General features: G+C 44.6%; 1 protein-coding gene across 1 annotated transcript in view; it reads right to left on the reverse strand.

Moving 5' to 3' along the window:
• The window catches only part of HSD17B7 (hydroxysteroid 17-beta dehydrogenase 7), a 48,613-nt gene that overhangs the window by 18,487 nt on the left and 9,259 nt on the right, over positions 1-20,867 (reverse strand). The window contains exons 2-3 of the mRNA XM_069231507.1: positions 17,434-17,637; positions 6,852-6,944 (exon numbers count right to left, since the gene is read on the reverse strand). Coding sequence (XP_069087608.1) covers positions 6,852-6,944; positions 17,434-17,637 — 297 coding nt within the window. The remainder of the gene's footprint in view (positions 1-6,851; positions 6,945-17,433; positions 17,638-20,867) is intronic.

Here is a 20,867-nt window from a genome sequence, read left to right on the forward strand (position 1 = left end):
CTCATCCATTGGCACATTTTCAACCTCCTCTCTTTCCTCTTCAGCACCCACTTTGCCTTCTCCCCTGAATGGACTTCCCTGCATCTCCCTCATTTTACCACCCCAAACATGCACTGCACTCATTCACATTAAAAACTTTATTTCATTTTGCTTTTCCCTTTTAAATATTTTGACCTCCACGCACCCCTTCACATACATTTACACTGAATTTAATTTGAAACTGGAATACATGACCAATATTCTGTGTGCTCTGCAGAGAGACCAACCCATTGTCAGGCAATTTACTTTGCCTTCAGCCTCAGCACCAGTGCTCTCAATCTAAGCACCTCATAAACACCTGGCACAAGTCAAAGAGTCACAGCATGATGAAACAGCTAACGCTCTTGGGGAATGCAACATTAAGTAAAACGTGAAATAAGAGGAACTAAATTGTTGACAAGCATTACACATATTTTAACATTCATTGTTCCCATATCAATCCATGCTTTTGGCATTAATTTTAAGAGCATGAAGATAGGGCCAGTTTTATTGACATACAGCAGATAACTGTCTTTACTGTAAGGACATATTTATCCCTTGGGCTTGACTCGGATATTTGGATCCATTTTGCGAGGGAGAGAGAACCTGGCTCATCGTTTGGAACAGTTTCCCGAGAAATAAATACAGCAAGTCCACTTCTAAAAGAGGCAACGATCTGCAGCCAGGACCTGGGGTGTCACATAGGGGAGAATAGCATGACAAAGGGTCTCAGTACAAAACCCCCCCCCCCACAAAATTAGCATTATAACACTTACCGTTACCAAAGGCAAGGCACTAAATCACATGTGCTTGCATCCACTCCTACTGCGTGACAAATGGGGAAAGGGTGGGATCTATGCCTGTTAATGACAGATGGTTGCCCTCACGCAGGGATGAAGACTCTGACGCCCAAAATCATGAAGATAAAAGCGTCACTGGCCTATAGTGAATACTGCCATAGACCACAATGGAAATGAAGGGCTTTAGAGCAGTCAGCCCTGCGTCGTGCGTCACAGTGTAGAAAGTTGATTTACTGCCTGGTTTCCGTCTCGAGTTGGGGCAGGCAGCCTGAGACAGAGAGCCCAGACTTAAATGCATCTATTTCTTTATAGATACGATCGTATCTCTAAAGAAATCAATCTATTTAATATTATTTATATGAATATGTAGAAATTTCAGAGGGGCACAGCCCCTCACCCCTAAAAGAGAAACTGCCCCTGTATTGCACTTGTATTGTCCTGAATAAACTATGCCAATGTGATATATCTTAGGCCTCCAGGTATCTTCCTAGGCAGACTACATTGAAATTAGAATATCTCTGCCAAGACCTCTGCTTGATGTGATCAAATAACACTGGCCATTCAAGTTGTGCACTGGCTTCTTATTACCAGATGTATCTCTTTCAAAGAACTATACATTGCTCACTAAGCAACTGATGGTCAAAACCTATTTTTACTGCAAACAAGCTTTGAATATTCTCACACAATAAGCAACCTCAAATGAAGGGTGGCACTGATTATTTCCAAGTACTATATGGTTTGCATGGGTTGGATGACCTTTTCAGTACAGACCACCAAATCTTTGAGCTTTCTCCCCACCTTAATAAGAAATACTTCAAATCACTTGGAATTTTTTAGAACAATAAAGCTATGGTTGCGCCCCCCCCCCCCTCCCCCAAAAATAAACTTAACTCACAACCATAGACGAACTAGTAACTTTCCTGGTTCTGAGAGAGCACAGCAGCTGGTTTATCACCAGCATGGTACATATGAATGATATAAACTTGAAAACCAACAATCCCAACGGCCAGCCCAGTGGAGGAACGTAATAATAAAGTGCAAGTTAAACAACATGACACTCTTCTGCTGCATACCACTGCAACAAATCTTCAGATAGAAGACTGGAGCACCCCTCTAGCACAGCATAAGCATACACTTTACAAGCATGCACATAAGTGCACCTGAGTCAATAAGGACTTTACCGTGCTTTAGGGCGACAGCATTGATAGCAATGTGCAATACAAATGGAAATAGAATAACAACACACCTCCAGGAGGCAACAACATAGCAGCACACCAGGGCACTAAATACATTAGAAGACAGAAAAAGGGCAACTTCTGAGTCATAGCTTGGCAGTCTAATCCTGACATCATACATACATGAGAAGTAAAGAGATATAGCCACCAAAGTATGTGAACTCTAAAGAGGAGGATTAGCAGCATTCCAGGATAGTAAATACATCAGCTCAAGTAAGTAAAAGCATGATCCACCGGAAAACTCAAAGCACCATCATCAGACACAAGTGCAACTATACCTACTGTCAGATAGTTCAGGGGGTTGCTTTGCCTCTGAAGACTTCTGGTGCATGATTAAAGTCTCAAGTACAAGTCTCTAGGTGGTCCCACTAGTTAATTGAGGTGAATGGCAGTTAAAGCTTTTATTTACAGTGGTTGGATATGTTGATGGCGTGTAAGTGATATACAGAAGTCATGAGACTATGGGCATTTCTCTTGCAAGGCAAAGGCATTCAACTGCATAAGACAGAAACTGGCCCTAAAACAGGACTGTACATTGACATTCTTCCCTTATGGTTTAAACTGTAAACCATAAATGTATGCTACAGAAAAAGGAGAAATGTGAACAACAAAATATATATCTTTCATGCACTAATTAGTGATCGTCTGGTCGAGGAGGACTGTCTCTACCACAGCTTTCATGAGAGTGTGTCCTGAATCTATTTTGTGAGTGAGGTCTTTAGAACACTTGTTGACCATTTGTCATTCACAAGTGGGCTGCGCTTTTAAAAAACAATAGCTTACTGGTGAAAAATAGGTAAAAGGTAAAACACATTTATTTTTTTAATCCTAAATGAAGAGCGAAGAAAAAGGCTCATGCAAAATTTGGATTTTACACTTAGCAACTCAGACTTGGATTCTGGTTTGAAGACCTAAATATTTTTTAATTGATCACTATAATTAGGTTTTCATGTTGGTGGAGTGTGGTGGCTCGATGTATGTTTTGAATTGTTTTATGTGGTTGTTGCATTAAACTTCAAATAGGTCACTGATTAGCCTTGTGCTTTGAATCGGATTCAAATTTCTGAGGTCAATCTGGATCAGAGCATTTTGCCTTGGCCACATCTTGTGTCATCAGAGAAGACAACAGATTGAGTAAGAAGGATAGGTAGATCAAGGATGGGTATTTCTCTTCCCTCTGGAACAATTTGATGAAACTCCGGTTGTAATCTAACTATTACTTACTTCTCGGTCACAAAGCACCCACAAGCATCTCAGTTTGCAGTTTTCAGACATACACCAGCTGACTCTCTTCAGATGTCCACCGACATATCTCGCTGTGCTTTACAGGGAGTGCAGAATTATTAGGCAAGTTGTATTTTTGAGGATTAATTTTATTATTGAACAACAACCATGTTCTCAATGAACCCAAAAAACTCATTAATATCAAAGCTGAATATTTTTGGAAGTAGTTTTTAGTTTGTTTTTAGTTTTAGCTATGTTAGGGGGATATCTGTGTGTGCAGGTGACTATTACTGTGCATAATTATTAGGCAACTTAACAAAAAAATATATATACCCATTTCAATTATTTATTATTACCAGTGAAACCAATATAACATCTCAACATTCACAAATATACATTTCTGACATTCAAAAACAAAACAAAAACAAATCAGTGACCAATATAGCCACCTTTCTTTGCAAGGACACTCAAAAGCCTGCCATCCATGGATTCTGTCAGTGTTTTGATCTGTTCACCATCAACATTGCGTGCAGCAGCAACCACAGCCTCCCAGACACTGTTCAGAGAGGTGTACTGTTTTCCCTCCTTGTAAATCTCACATTTGATGATGGACCACAGGTTCTCAATGGGGTTCAGATCAGGTGAACAAGGAGGCCATGTCATTAGATTTCCTTCTTTTATACCCTTTCTTGCCAGCCACGCTGTGGAGTACTTGGACGCGTGTGATGGAGCATTGTCCTGCATGAAAATCATGTTTTTCTTGAAGGATGCAGACTTCTTCCTGTACCACTGCTTGAAGAAGGTGTTTTCCAGGAACTGGCAGTAGGACTGGGAGTTGAGCTTGACTCCATCCTCAACCCGAAAAGGCCCCACAAGCTCATCTTTGATGATACCAGCCCAAACCAGTACTCCACCTCCACCTTGCTGGCGTCTGAGTCGGACTGGAGCTCTCTGCCCTTTACCAATCCAGCCACGGGCCCATCCATCTGGCCCATCAAGACTCACTCTCATTTCATCAGTCCATAAAACCTTAGAAAAATCAGTCTTGAGATATTTCTTGGCCCAGTCTTGACGTTTCAGCTTGTGTGTCTTGTTCAGTGGTGGTCGTCTTTCAGCCTTTCTTACCTTGGCCATGTCTCTGAGTATTGTACACCTTGTGCTTTTGGGCACTCCAGTGATGTTGCAGCTCTGAAATATGGCCAAACTGGTGGCAAGTGGCATCGTGGCAGCTGCACGCTTGACTTTTCTCAGTTCATGGGCAGTTATTTTGCGCCTTGGTTTTTCCACACGCTTCTTGCGACCCGGTTGACTATTTTGAATGAAACGCTTGATTGTTCGATGATCACGCTTCAGAAGCTTTGCAATTTTAAGAGTGCTGCATCCCTCTGCAAGATCTCTCACTATTTTTGACTTTTCTGAGCCTGTCAAGTCCTTCTTTTGACCCATTTTGCCAAAGGAAAGGAAGTTGCCTAATAATTATGCACACCTGATATAGGGTGTTGATGTCATTAGACCACACCCCTTCTCATTACAGAGATGCACATCACCTAATATGCTTAATTGGTAGTAGGCTTTCGAGCCTATACAGCTTGGAGTAAGACAACATGCATAAAGAGGATGATGAGGTCAAAATACTCATTTGCCTAACAATTCTGCACTCCCTGTAGTGTGAGAAGATTAAAAATGGAATGGGGAAAAGATCTGAACAGACTCTCTTGGACACAGAAACCGCTCTAACCTCTGGGTTTATGAAACTAATGTATCATGCAGAACAACACTGTCCTTGAAACTGAAGCACAATCTCCAAGATTAAGGGACTGATTTAGATTTCGGAGGACGAGTTACTCTGTCACAATGGTGACGGATATCCTGTCCGCCAAAATATAAATCCCATTATTTCCTATGGGATTTATATTTCAGCAGACAGGATATCTGTCACTGCTGTAATGGAGTAACTCATCCACTGAATCTAAATCAGGCCCCAAGTCTCCAAAAGTAAAGAAAATTATGTCTGGGACAAGAACTCTAGCCATTCGGGGTGCTAAGATCTAGAACAAGCAGTTAGGCTATCTTCAGGTGAAGAAATCATGCTCTAGTTGCAGAAGTAATTGAAAACCAAGTGTTCTGTTGCCCCTTTAGTTGAAACATATGCCCACATTTTTTCTGTTTATGTGATTCTGGTCAAATCTGCGGACAGCCTGTCAGCTTATAGAATCCACATACCATGGAGCGTAAGAATCACTACCTATAATAACATTAACTTAAAGTGTATTGTAATACTTGGGCAGGGACTCAAGAGGTATAGCTACCATTCATAAAATGAGAGCGGCTAAATCGTGGCTTACTTAATCACGACAAGGACAACTCTATCTACCTTACACTTTTCTGTTTCTCTGACAAGCCTTTGCAAAGCACCAAGTCTGCAGCAACAAACTGGAGTACTCTTCTGTCCTCAGACACAACATTCCATGCTTTCCAACTAGATATTTTTTATAAATATGGTCCCTCCAAAACATAAATAGCAGGCTGGGTATCTGAGAGCACAAAAGGTATGAAGTGCTAAACAGATGCTACGGTACAATGCAACACACTATCACTACAAGTGGACCTTGAACAAAATAGGAGGCCTCTAACAAAGGGTACTGCTGTACCAGCATCATGGAAACCACTGCACGAGTCAGCTGCCATTGCCCACTGTGACAAACCTAGAAGTGGTCCCCCTCATGACACATGATGCATGGATTGAACACTTATACATTAACAGACACCCAATTCATAGGACATTTGTTACGATAGATGGTCTGCACTGTGCAGGTTTTAATTCTTGGACACTTTTATTTTTGTTTCACAGACCACAACACAAGTGTAAAAAAAGGTCATGACACAGGAGTTGGGATGTCCCATAATGAATAAGGAAAAGTGCCCTAGTGAGGATCTACATGGTAAGAGGAAGCGTCACACAGTCGAGAAATGGGTCGGGAGAAGGGACATATTGTTGAATAACAAAGTAGGGACTCGTCCTATGGTGCATGATATGGATAAAGGGGACTCCACTGCCCAAGTTTCGATTAGTAGGCAAGGAACCTTTTCATGGAAAACTGGGTAGTAGAGTGCTAGTGTCCCACTATAAATAAACAGACAGGTTAATGGGTGTGAGTGAAATGCTGATTATTAGGATAAATAAAACTGGAAAGTGGCTTCACTGTACATTTTACAGATAAGCTGGGTAGAAGAAGATAAAAACTGGAGGATAGGTCCCATTGTTAAATAAAAATGAAGATTGAAAAGTGACCCGCCCCCCAAAGCCCATTATGTATGGACTGATAGAGGGGTTCCACTGATGAATATATGTGGCTAAATGTAGCAGGCGGAGCCTCCCACAGTCGAATGCAAGAGATCAGTAGTTGCTAAGTGAAATTAGGGCGTTTCAGACCAACAGCACTGGATAACGTCCTCTCATCGGACCCCACCTCCCAAATAAATATTGCCAGACCTTTGGAAGACAATAGATCTCAAATAATGCAGCACATTCGAGGAGCCTTCCTTCCACACAGCCTGATACATCATCCCATACCTAGAGAAGAGGCCAGTGAAGAAGGCTTTGATGCTGACGCGAGGGTTGGGCATGATGCCAGCATTCAAGTAGAGGTAATCCACCCGCTGATACCTGCGGAACAGAAGAATAAAAGGCAAATTATAATATTTTAACACGTTTTCTTAGTGAAGTGCAGTCAAAACAAGCAAGGAACTTTTATATAGAAAAACACATCCTGGAATTTGAGTATATGGTTCTTTGCTAAATAAAAAGATGGAAATAACGTTTTTTACTTAGTTAGCAGTCAATTGTTTATGTTAGGTTAAGGGTTATGTAACGCCTTAATAGGAAGTAAATTGCACCTAAAGAAAAAAGGTTGTGAATCCAACCCATAATGTCTCTCACCAGCTACGAATGTCTGCATTTTAACTTTACACCACATAGTAACCACAAAAATGCACGGTCAAGGCCACAAAATAACACATGCCTGTATGCAAATATTGGTTCATGATCACTTCAAATCTTATCACAAATCCAAATGCCCAGGTCTCAATTATATCATGTCACTCTAATAAGACTGCACACTTGTGTTGTGTGAGTTTCTTACTGGCTTCTCCCGCAATTTTAAATTGGTCAGCCAATCGCATGCAACCGGGTCCTAAGCCATTTATATTGCAACAGTATACATTACTGCTACTCGTGGAAGATGTGTTTGGCATGTGTTTGGCACACGGCTACAGACACAACGGAATCCCTTTTTGTTTTTTCTACACCCAAGTGGTGCCTAAGATGGGGGGTTGGAGAAAGTCCCAGATATCAATGAGAAATGCTGAGCTCCTCGAGGGCATTCCAGGAACCCTTTGTAGCTTTGTAGTGTGCAAGACTGGGTAGGGAGTTTCCATTGCCTTTAATTGGTCCCTGTCACCTGCAGGATCTTAAGAAGTTAAGTAGCGCAGCCGCCCTTTCTTTTGAACTGTTCATCAGAGTCTCTCCTTAATGAAACCTCCTAAGCTCCACCCCATCTTCCTGCTAGCACCTGACAACAAAGACCATGGCTGGACCCATTCTACCCACACCTACTATTTGCAAGACATTGTAACTATCATTCAGAGAACAGTACCTCATCTGAAATTAAATATATTCAAAATTACTACCACAAATGACTTAATAGTTTATGTATAGTCGCTGGCTTCAATGCAACACACAATAAAGGCCCACAGCACATGCATCAACATGTCAAATACTGCAGTGCTAAAACACGTAGCACTGCCGTTGAATTGTTTTGTTGAGTTTTACTGCACTGGATTGGGGGTATTATTTTTTAAATGCCAAGTGCTGACTACACTCCACGAATGGCATAACTGTATTAGTAATACTGCATCAGGGCCCTGTGAACAGAATTTTCAGACACATTTAGTGAGTATATGAGAAATTTCTGATGAAAGCTACCTCCATCCACTACCTTCTACTTGAAAAGCAGTTTTCGAATTAGCATTTTTCATTGACAGTTTCTGGTTGTGACTTTCACTTGCCCTTACCCTCACCTTCAATTCAAATTAATGTGGGAAATTTGTATCCGCTCTTTTTGATTAACTGGTGAAACATTTATAAATTGAAATAAAAAATAAATACGTTTCCATTTCCTATTCGATCAGTTTTACATTGAGTTGTAAAGGCTATATCCACATATCCTATTTTTTAATCATGCCCTCTGCTTGTATGCAAAATTGGTCTACTGACCTGAAGGCAGATAATATAGATTTAATTTCATCCCAATGGGATTCCCTAAATATTATTTTTACCTACAGTCTACCTGCTCTTGACCTTCCAAAATCAGATTTTTATCGTAGCTGTTTTTGTTTTTTTACTTCTTTTCAGGGTCGAGCCTGCGCTAGCATGCGTTTCGCTTGCGAGATGCTTTAGTAGTTAGAAAAGGGCTCGGAGCCCCGTCCATGTCACGTCAGTGTCTTTCATTGGTTTGTGGGCTTGCCTTTTAGAAAATGCTTGCTTTCATTAGTGGAAGGCATGCATATGTCATGCCTTTTCCGGTGGTTAGCCCTCCTGGAGCACAGCGACCAAGTACTGAAAACATACGAGGCTCGCTGTTTTCCGTCCGGCTTGTGGACTACTTTTTCTCTTTTTTCGCAGAGCGATCTCACTTGGCAGAAGTCGAGCACTTTGCATGACATCGACCCTGTTACATAGTTAATTGCACTTTTTCCGGTTACATAGATAATTGCACTTTTGCCGATAGGTTTCACTACGAGTGAACTGTAGCAGCTCGATCGCGCTCTTTTTTTCCATTTAATGTGGCAAGAAAAGTCAGGTTGGGAGTTTACAACTGCTAATACCTCTAACTCGGAGAAATGCGTGACCTGTTGCATTGCAAATGCTTGTTTGTATAGTTGCTGCTGCGCACACTTTCTTTTTTCACCACTCTCCCAATTCCACACAGTGCCTCATCCAACTCACCACACCCCCTCCTACGGGCCACCATATCCCACCCTTTCAAGCCCTGACCACCCACCCCCATGCTGGGGAATCACCCTCCTCAGAGTTACCAATCCAACTTTCGCTAGGAGAGGTATTCCTACTTTTTTGCTCTGAGCTGCGCATACAGGGCATCACTTTTTCCTATTTAAAATTACAATTTTTCAACCCTTCCTAAAATAGCTGGGAATTTATAACTTTCCCCAAGTATTCTAGGACTGCAGTTAGAATAGTAAATTTGACCTTCCTTCGTCCTGAGGGCACAGTTCAGGGCATGAAAGGAAATCTCTTATGGCGTTGTGGCAGCAAAAAGAGACCATAATGCTACAAAGTACACAAATCCCGGCGGAAGTCACTGAAAAGCTTAAAGCCCACATTTTGTTCTTTATCACACAAGCTCCCTTAAAAATGTTATCAACGGTAAATATGAGATTAGTGCCACCCTTGCTACTGGGGTAAATAAGGGTGTTAGTTGGTTACCCGGTAGTAGGAGAACAGAAGGGCAGGGTGATACCGTGGGTTACTAAGAAGGGAGGAATCGGGTACAGGGTTTGTCTTGGCTTTTATTCCATTGTGAATTTTTCCAGTGCACTGGAGCTACCGGAGGCCAGTTTTGAAAGGCCCGGACGCTGCTGGTGCCTTTGTCACTTTTCCCAGCTCCCATAGTTAACCTACTTCAGGCACAAAGGGGCTTCAAGAGTGAAAAAGGGAAGAGGGGGACAGAAAGAGAGAGAAGTCAGAGGAGGAGGAAAGGACGGAAGGATGGATGGAAAAAAAGAGACCGAAACATAACTTTTAAAGTGTGCTGCATCCTAGTCCTAGCTAAAAGGTGTAAGATCCTTCCAAAAGATTGGTTAAATGAACTTTGCTGAATGTCTCAATATGACAGGAGTGTACAATGTTAGTCTACGAGCAGTGGGTGCACGACAAATTTTCAGCCTAAAAGTACAAGATAAATGTACACATAATTTAATTGCGAACAGTTTACATGGTGGTTATCCAGACAATCTGGTAAGGATTACGTCCTCTTGAATCCACATTGTACGTCTGTGCTTTACATGAAATGCTTAGATTGGTTCAAAATTCATCCTGAAAGGCAGGTAAGAAAAACTCTAAAGATTAGTCCACAAGAAAGACGTCCATTTGGGCACATGCCTGCTTCTTCATACGTGTTTCAAGAGCTTTTTTCTCAAAAACAAACACAACAGGGTGCTAGGTACAAAGCACATAACCGTTGGCACTGAAGCCACCTCTTTGGTTCCAGATTTGGTGCATTTCACCACACAACACTGACATTTCTATTGGGCTCTGAATGAATGGGACCAGGCTGGACAGAATCCACTGTCCTAGAGTGCAGCAAAACACGTTTTTTTGCAGGTTATCCCCACTTTTTGCCTCCACTTGGACTACTATTTGCTGTTTTTTGTCTCTGACTGTGCACTGGAGAATGCTAACTATGTCACAGTGCTCTCTCCTTAAATTAGTATAAGTGAATTAGTATCCCAGACTGGCAAGGACTTTAACCCCCCGCTTTTTAAGTCCTTAGTATATGGTACCAGTGGCACCCAAGGCATGGGTGTTAAAGGAGTCACCAGGGTCTGTACCTCCCTGAGTGACCCAAGTAAACTACTGAATGCATGCCTGCCATTGCAGGCTGCAAGAGCAGTGTAATCTGCTCGAACCTGACTTTGTCCACACTATGATTGGCAAAATCAATGCACGTTTTTTTAAATATATGTCAGTCACCCCTAAGGGAGGATTCCTGAGCCCAGGAGGCAGGATGCATTATGATGAAGGTGTGGACATATAAGTGCAAATGTTTATGCCCCTATAGCGGTCTTTTCCATTAAAAGCTACTGTAAGTGATAGGCAGTCCACAGGATAACATGGGCTGGCATGTGGGCAACACTGTGGTCCCCAGCTCCATTATGGTACCACCGAAATATGTTGTGTTTGGTATCAAACAGCATGCGTTCTCACCCGTGACACTAATCTTATGTTGAAGGTGATGTGGCATGCACCCAAGTGGCGACCTCAGAGGTTGTCCACCCTGTTGCCCCAGGTTTCTTGTGCTCTGGCTACTAGCTTGCAGCTGTTGCTGCCAAGACAAGATTCTGACCCCCCTGCAAGGAAGTGTGAACACTACTAGGAGTCAGACAAAGGCCTGCCTGGGCGGGAGGTGTCACCTCCCTTCCTATCAGGAAGTCTAGTGAAGTGGCACATAAAGCCAGTGAGCTTAAAAAGGCAAACCACTGCTGATATGCAAGTAGGCTGTCCCCCGAAGGAGGACAAAGCCATGCCCCTGCCCCAGGCATATTTGCACCCAGCAGGCAGGAGAATCAGGTTGTCAGGAGGCGTGCACCCCCAAAAGGCTAGCCACACCTCAAGGGTGGGCTACCTGGTCTGTACGGCAGAGGATGGGTTTTGCTATCTTAAAAAGTAGTACAATAGAGGGTTCTGGGCAGCAAAGGTCACACACAGCCAGATATGGTCATCTCAGGGGTGAATTAGCAACAGAGACTTGTAGCCCCTAGACAACTTCTCCCTATACCCATAACGGCCCTAAGGTCTGAGGGGGCGCCCCTGACACCATAACCTCAGACCTGCTCTCGACTGCGACCAAGGACAAAGAAGGGATTCATGTCTGCACCGCCAGTACGCCGCAAAGAAAAAGGCGTGAAACTCTGCACCTGTGGCAGCCAACCTGTACCTGTGTGACAACTCATCCGGCACCAGAGATTGGAACCCAAAGGCAGCGGCAAAATTCCCTTGGGCTGGAGGTACTAGTTCCCAGCAGCTCAAATGTGGGAACCACTCTCCTGGAACAAAGAAAGTACTGGCAATCGGGCCCGCTGAGGGATCACCCATAAGTAAATGGTCAGTTGCCTTCTGTGAAACGTAGTCCTGACCTCCAGCAAGTTTCTGTCAACTACCACCTTTCCAGGGACTCCATGACGTGAAACTAACTAAGCGCTGTGTTTGCCGCAGCCAAGGTTTGTTGGTGGACTGTACAGCTACTGATCTCTTTGACGCTGCACCACAAAGGAATACCCCTGTAACGTCAAACTCCCACCTCAGTGACTCCGTTGTCAAGTTTTTGCATCCAGTTCCTCTACAGCACCTTCTCAATGGTAAAACCAGCACCCACAGCTCCAGTTCAGCACCAGGATTAGCCAAGCACACCTCTGCACCCGGGACGTCCAAGATAGGTAGAGTTGTTCCACCTGGTGAATCCTGGTACAGGGGCCCACACAAGCCTAACCCCCAGTGGGCTCCCACAAACTCGACCTGCAAGTGACCGAGTGTCACAAGTGTTATTTTTCACCTCAAAATGTAAAAACAATAGATAATGGACGGAATAAGGAACAAATCAAACATTCACCCCCTGTCACAGATCTGGGTTTAATCCATCAGTTTTCTTGCCTGCCATGCCATTCCAGTTTGGACCCACTCATATGCAAAATCAGTCTTGACCCTTTTCCCATGAGAACAGTCCAGCCCAAACTGCCAGACTAGGTCCTCCCTGGATCAGAAACAAGCATCCTGGGACCGGTTTTGAGGTATCACCCTTCCATCAGCCAGGCTAGCTTGAATCTGGTGGCATAGCAAGCACGGGACCCACGTCTGGGCATACCCTTCCCACTTAGGGTTGGAGGCGCCATTATTTGGGTTTTTGCAAGTGTTCCCGATCGCGCTCTCCTTGCTTGAGCGGCTGGGAAAGGGTCACAGCTGCAGTTTGGTTCCTGATTGGCGTACAAAAGTTGGGAGCGCTTTGCCTCAAGTGAATACAGGTGTTCGCTCAGCTGTGCTCTCTTCTCTGGAGCGGCTGGGGATGGTGTCGGGGCCGGAGCTTCACGCTAGGCAGAGGTGCTCCGGAGACTCTGTTCAGCCCTCAGCCTTGCCAAATCAGGTGAGCGTCAGGCGAGGGGAGGGATCACTGGTGCAGGTGACATCAGCCCAGTTGACAGGAGCCACAGGTGTGCTGTTCGGCTGGATCGGAGCGCAAATCCAGGCAGCCCTGCCGATCCAGTAGACACCGATCCTTGTGGGATGTTGGTGAGTTGCAGTGCATGGGGGTCACCAAGAGCGATGGCTCTGGGGCTGGTTCCAATCATCAGATGGCCCTGCGACCGGAGGAAAAGGGGCAGAGATGCACAGACCCCATGACGCTCGGTCGTGACTGTCAGTCGTTCACAGGTCTAGGTCTATTGAGCAGGCGGGCATGTCGGACAGGCCCTGGAGTCACTATGGGCTTGCCTTAGGGTATCCTTACAAAGTGCAGGCAGATATCAGGAGGCAGCAAGGCATCGCAGCAAGTCAGAGCAGCACTTCCTGGGAACAGTCAGGTCTGACAGACTGGCGATTCTAGTGTACAGCAGTCTTTGCTCCAGCGTAGTCTTGTGTGGTCCAGAAGTATCTTTTCAAGTGTGTCAAGAGGCCCACTATTCATACATAAAAGTGCTTTTGAAATGGGGCATGACCAACAAAGAATTCTTGTGAAGTGCGCAGGTCCCCCTTTCAAGTCAGTCTCGGCTCCAGACAGCCAGTGGGAGGTAATCAGCCCTCTTTTGTGGACCCCAGCCCTCACCCCTTTGAGATGTAAGTGTGAGATCCTCCCCACCCCTTTCACAGGAAGATCCATAGGTATGCTGAGTATCCTGTGTTGTGGGTGTCTGAAGGGAATGCACAAGTGGAACTGTCACCCCACCCAAGCCAGGCGTGTATTAGAAGGAGGTTGTAGAATCAACCTTACCAGCAAAGAAGATTTATCAATACCATTCCAGTGGTACTAAGCATGACCCCGCCACTCCTTTCAGATAAGGAATTACAACCTAAAGTTATAAGGAATTCCTAATGCTGGCCTATGAGAGGGGTAGGCCTTACAGTAATTAAAAAAACACTTGAGGGGTTTTTCATTACCAGAACATATAAACGGCAAAGTACATGTCCTGCTTTTCTACTTATATGACACCCTGTCCTATGGGCTCCCTAGGGCCTACTTTAGGGGTTATTTAGATGTAAGCAAAAGGGGAGTGTAAGGCTTGGCAAAGGGTTTTAAATGCCAAGTTGGGGTGGGAGTGGAACTGCACACTGAGGCCCTGCAGTGGCAGGCTTGAGACAGGTTTGCAGGGCTACTTAAGTGGATGGCACAATCAGAGCTGCAGGCCCACTAGCAGCATTTCATTTACAGGCCCTGGGTGTATGATTTACCACTCTACTAGGAACTTAGAGGTATATTATGCCAATTGGGAGTAAAACAATGTTACAAAGTTTTAGAGGTGAAGCACAGGCACTTTAGCCTTACCCCTTGGCAAACCTCCTATAGTACCCTGCGAGGCCCAAGGAAGCTCTGACCTCAGTCTGGGTTTTGGGGGGTTCCCAGGCCATGACAGTCTCAACCTTGGCCTGTGGGGGCTGCACTTTACCCCCACTCACCAGGTGTCCCAAGTACACCACTGACTCCTGCACTATCTGGCACTTACTAGCCTTGATAGTCAGGCCTGCCTGTTGCAGGGCCTGAAGTACTTCCCTGAAGTGGTAGAGATGGTCTTCCCAGCTGCTACTTAAGACAGCTATGGCATCCATGTAGGCAGCAGAGAAAGCCTCCAAACCGGTGAGTGCTTGGTTTACCAGCCTCTGGAAGGTGGCAGGGGTGTTCTTTAGACCAAAGGGCATCACTTAGAATTGGTAGTAGCCCTCTGGGGTGGAGAAGGCTGACATCTCCTTGGCTCCATCAGTTAAGGCGATTTCCCAGTACCCAGATGAGAGGTGAGAGGTGAGATCAAAGGTACTTAGGTGCCTGCCAACCCCTAACCGATCAACCAGCTCATCCGCCTATGTCTTTGTTGCAGAATTGAGGCCTCTGTAATCCACACAGAACCTTAGCTCAATTGTGGGGCTGCTTTTGGTACCAGAACCCCAAGATTGGACCAGGGGCTATTGGAGGGCTCTACCACCCTCAAATCTATCATCTTAGCAACTTTGCTCTTGATGCTGGCCCTCACCTTATCTGACAACCTGTAACTAGGGAGGTTGTCTCCCTGTGTCCACATCATGGGCGCAATGGTGGGTAATGTAGAAAAGAAAAGAAAACTGCTCCATGTGGGGGGAAAGGATCACTCCTTCCACAGACCCATCTTTCTTCTTAGAGGCTAAGACGTCAGGCGAAGGTTCACTCTACACCTCATCAGCCCCATACGTCAATAGTAACATGGTGACCTGTGGCCTTTCAAAGTGAGGTTTGAGGCATTTGATTTGCAGCACCCTATGGGGTTGCCTAAGGTTCTAAGGTCCACCACATAGGTGACCTTCCCCTTTTTTTCAATCACCTGGTAGGGGCCAGACCAGTGATCCTGGAGGGCCCCAGGCTCCACAGGTTCCATCACCCACACTTCTTGCCCAAGCTGAAATTCCACAGTGGTAGAGTTTTAGTCGTACCACTCCTTCATGACAGCCTGGCTGGCTTCTAAGTTGTCAGAAGCTTGCTTCCACAACTTAAACATTTGGCTACAGAAGGCCAGCATGTAGTTCACTACATCCTGGGGGACTTCCTGCTCCCAACCCTCCTAAACTAAGCTAAAAGGGCCCCTGACAGGGTGCCCATACAGAAGTTCGAAGGGGAGGGTAACCCACTTTCTCCTCAGGCCCGCAGGCAGACTCCTGATCATGCCTTACAGGGTCCTGCTGAACCTCTCAACAAGCCCGTTGGTTTGGGGGTGGTAAGGGGTGGCAAACTTGTAAGCTACCCCACACTCCTTCCCCATGGACAGCATGTAAGCGGATATGAAGTTGGTGCCCCTGTCACATACCGCTTCCTTGGGGAAACCCACCGGGTGATGATCCCCATAAGAGCTCTTGCCACTACAGGTGCAGTGGTGGTCCTCAGAGGTATGGCCTCTGAATACCATGTGGTATTATCCACCAGAACCAGGATAAACATGTGACCAGAAGCAGTCTCGAGATCTATAGGCCCAACAATGTCAAAGCCCACCAGTTCAAAGGGGATGTTAATAAGGGGCAATGGTTGCAGGGGAACTTTTAGCTTCTGCCTTGTCTTCCCACTGGCCTGTCAGGTCGCATAGGTTCTACCGAACATTGTCGGAGGAGGTCTCATCTTGGGCCAATAAAAGTGGGGGACAAGCCATGTAAAGGTCTTGTCTTGGCCCAGGGGTAACTCATGAGCCAGTCCCACTAGGAAGGATCTGTAGCACGGGGGGGCCACTATGGCCCTTGTTGTCCCATGCACAAAAGCCTTAGGTTCACTATATAGGAGGTCACCCTCCAAGTAAACGTGATGGCTTCCAGAGACATCACCTGCTGCTTGGGTTTTGGCCTGTCGCCTCAGGCCCTCAAAGGTTGGACACTCTTCTCTGTGCCCTACAGAACTCCTCATGAGGAGTTTCTGTGAAAATTGTGCACAAATCTGATCCTCCACGTTCTACGTTGGACACTGCAGAATTTTAAGCCTCTTTTACTATAAATTGGCTAGGTATCTCTTCTAAAATAAAATACATAATATCCATCAAATGTCTCCATCCCTCAATTCCTGCCACTTCTCATCATCTTTCATCAGGTGTTCAATCTTGATTTCAACCTATGATTTGTTTTGGTTTCCTCTAGCCAATTTTGGTTTTCTTTAGCCAATGAGTGGTCAACGACGACTCATTCCCATTCCCTGTGATCTCTGTCCCTTTAATCTGGTTCACTCTCTGTTGCTTCCAAATTCCACCTCTTAAGGCTGATCATTCCTTCCCCTGGACCTTCAAAACTGAAAATTAAGATCTCTTGCAACTCGGAGGACTTTTAAAGTGGCCCTGAAAAAGATATCTCTTCCATTTCAAGTCACCTCCCTGTCCCTCTGCCATCATGACCACCCTTACTTTGATATAGTACATTATTATTGCTATTCAAACTATTATCGTTGAATTCCACTTTCCAACCTTCTCCCTGCATTTCAGTTTTAGGTACCAAGCACTTAAAAAGTCACATTTACTGGTTTTAATGTAAATAACTTTTCTTTACAATACTTACAGGATAACTGCACATTTAAAAAAAAAAGCTTTGGGACATAGGTTGAAATCACCATATGATGTGACAATATCTTTATGAAACAGAGGATAAAGCAACTCACCTTCGTTTAAGCTCCTCTGCTGCCTGCAAGACAGATGCAACACATCCCACATCCACTTTCAGAAGAGTGACATCGGCTGTAGGATGGGAGTCAAGAAGGGCAGCACGTGCAGCTTCTGCCCTCTTGGGATTGCGACATGCTAGGCATAGGCGTATTTGGGCATCATCAGAGAGCAGACGTTCACAAAGGGCTAAGCCAATTCCGCTGTAGATTTGAAGTAAAGTTAGAAGAGGTGTGCAAATATAGGCACCACATTCGTTTATGATATTTCTGTAAGAAAGCACTAATAAAATTCCTGTAAAAGTAATATAAAAACACTTGCAATGCATTTGTCACCAACTGCGTGTCTTTATCTTAATCAATGCAGACATCGGCACTCCACGTATGTCAATGCTGTGACTGTTAGTATACAAGCACATGCCAAATAAGCTCTTGGTCTTGTGGAAAATAGCAGAGATAGAACTGAATTTTCCTGCAGATAAAAATTATAGCAAAATGTAAATCACTTCCTGCCAGAGGGCTCGGGAAAAGTCTTGAGGCCATGTCTCTTTTCCCTATAGTCCCCATAGCTTTTGGGGCAGACATTCAAGTTTAGGGCATCTCCTGGTTGGTATTGTTGGTAGGTTTGGTGTCTAGAAAGGAAAGGCCCAACACTCCAATTCACACGCACAGTGATGTATAATACATACTTTTTATGGGGGTAACCATCTCAAAATACTAATTATCCCCTTTCTCCCTTATGCCATTCCTTCCCCAGGGTAAAAGGACAGAATGATATAGTATGCATAAAAACATGAATCTGTAGACCATACCACAGCTCTCCATCCTACTCCTATCAACAAATATAACATACACAAGCACCAGCACAACATCTAATCTCGTTTCCACTGCAATAAACAGCACTATATCAAATAATGTAACCAAACATCCAACCATCTCACTCAGACCTATCAATGCAAGGTCTGCCATCAAACAAGCATCAGACTAAAGCTAGTTTCATTTTTTATCACTAAAACATGGCCAACAAACATCTCCTCATCCATGATTACCAATCTAATCCTGAATATCAGCGAACTGGTGTATCAGGAGCTCTCCTCTACTACAAAGCAATCATATTGCCATATAGACCTCATCCAATAAACCACCTTGCTCAGTGTAATGTAAACCGCTATCACCACATGTGATTTATACCCCACATACATCAACTGTGCACCAACTTCTTCCTACAGGACTTCAATCTACCAGGAGGCTCTTCAGGTTTGTCTTGACCCCTCATCACACAAACTGAACACACACACAGTAAAGAAAGATTGTAGGTCTAGGAATATCCACAGTCCCCACACAATTTTATATCAAACCATACTTATTCACTGCCGAGAACAGTGTGAAATTCCGTCCCAAGCTTGCACAGAAAAAACAACCTAAATCAATGAAAACAAACTCTAGATCCAGTTGTGGCACCCAGGGGTTTCAAGAGACGGGGCGGCGTGTATGTGTGTGTGTGTGGGGGGGAGGGGTCGAGAACTTGAGGGGGGAATATTAATGATATAAAATATAAAGAAAAAAAACTCACCTGCATGCTGTGCCGGCGCTCCTCTGTCTCCTAAGCAGGCAGCACAGGCTCCCAGCCTGCCCTGCGGCCAATGCTGATGCTACTCAGAGCAACGCTAGGATTGGCTGGGAGTGCCCAGCCAGGGTACTCCCAGGCAGACTGGGAGCCTGTGCCTGCTCTCTTCAGCCTGGCAACACAGTGCTGGGTTGGAGAGAGCACAGTGCGCATATGTGATTGTCCAGCCCGAGATGGCCAGCCAAACACACATGCGCACTGAGGGGAGTGCACAGTGCACCCCCGTCCTTCCCAATGCCCTGCCCCTTTAACAACGAAAGGATAATAAACCTAGTTTATCCTTTCATTGTTAAAGGATTTGCAGCGGCTGCTGCTGGCGGGCGGCAACGCTCCTCCGCCACAGTGGAGGAGCCGCCGCTGCGTAGAGCCATTGAAATATTCCACTTTCGCCCATGTGTGCATTAATCTTACAACTGGAATCCTTCAAATCTGTCACAAGACACAAACACCCATCTAAACATAAGCAATAAAACAAAATTTCAACAATGGGGCTTGAAGCAACTCACGTGCACCATAATCAAACCAAAACCACAACTCTCCAATACATTCAGAAACTAACAATAAGAGATGGATCTGAACATTATATTTATGCCCATATACCAAGCGGGTACCATGCAAACCTCTCTTTACAGTTGCGGCTGCCACGTACAAACAACTCAAAATCTAGACAACAGCCAACATTAACTTATAGACCAAACCCAAAATCTGGGTCTCCTAAAAGGAGAAACAATTGCTTTAGAGTTTGGTGTTTGGCACCCCAGTTGCCGTCTGCAATGCAGCTGTGGGTAACCACAAACAAACTCTCTCCCTGCTGTTGGGTTCGTCCTTCAGCAAGCTTACAAACAACTCAACCAACTACCCCATTCCTTTAAATATGCACAGATAGCTCACTTTCACACCTTTAACTCTCGAAGATTATCCCAATCCTCACTTTACTTGTGGCGAACACAATTTATGAAGATGACATCAGCCCTTACTCAGTCATGAAATCCTGTCGTAAGACCCTCAAATCCACCCTCAGTGTCATCAACAATGCTTCCCAAATGTCACTTTCACAGCCACCATAACATCTGGCCAAAGTTATTCCTCCTTCAGAAACGCTGGCTAGACTTCTCAGTTAGCCTCAAAAGACTCTAATTCACTTCCAACTCCTGCAAGAACCTAAAATGTAGAAACGATAAAATTGCGAAACACCCCCCTTCGATACATGCCCCCAGAGGACCTGAACCCTAAGGGGAGGCTCATAGCCACAACTATGGGATTTGGGGCCATTTGCCCAATTACAACAACATAATAGGTAGATACAAGAATTAACTTCGCAGACTGTTTCAAATGATGCCAGAGGAAGTGTTTTCAAAACACAAAGTGTATTTTCTGTATGTTTTAGTATATTTTAAGTTCGATATTGCCATTAATCCTGGAGTAAAACAGTCATAAAATGCCCAGTGTTCCAAACTTGCATCATAGATCCAAAGCAAGATATTGCTAGAGGTATCCCTATACAAAAAGCGAAAGGAGATCTATCAGAGCCAGAAAGGTACACGGAAAGACAGGTTTTGTGGGTTTTTAGGAAAAGCAAGATGTATAGATAAGGCTCTGAGGGTTGATGGAAGATATAACTAAACAGTTCAGGAAGTTAATACACATACTGTTGGTCAGGTCACAGCTAAATATAGCAAGAAAGTCAATGTGGAAGGTGTGCATCTTGCTGATAAAACCCTGTAGGTTCCAAAACCTCAGTGGGCTAATTTCCTTTCTGACAATATCGCTGCGTAATCTGCCAGTGAGACGTTCTAGTCCTTTTAAG

This window comes from Pleurodeles waltl, chromosome 4_2 (assembly GCF_031143425.1).
Source record: "Pleurodeles waltl isolate 20211129_DDA chromosome 4_2, aPleWal1.hap1.20221129, whole genome shotgun sequence".
Lineage (NCBI taxonomy): Eukaryota > Metazoa > Chordata > Amphibia > Caudata > Salamandridae > Pleurodeles > Pleurodeles waltl.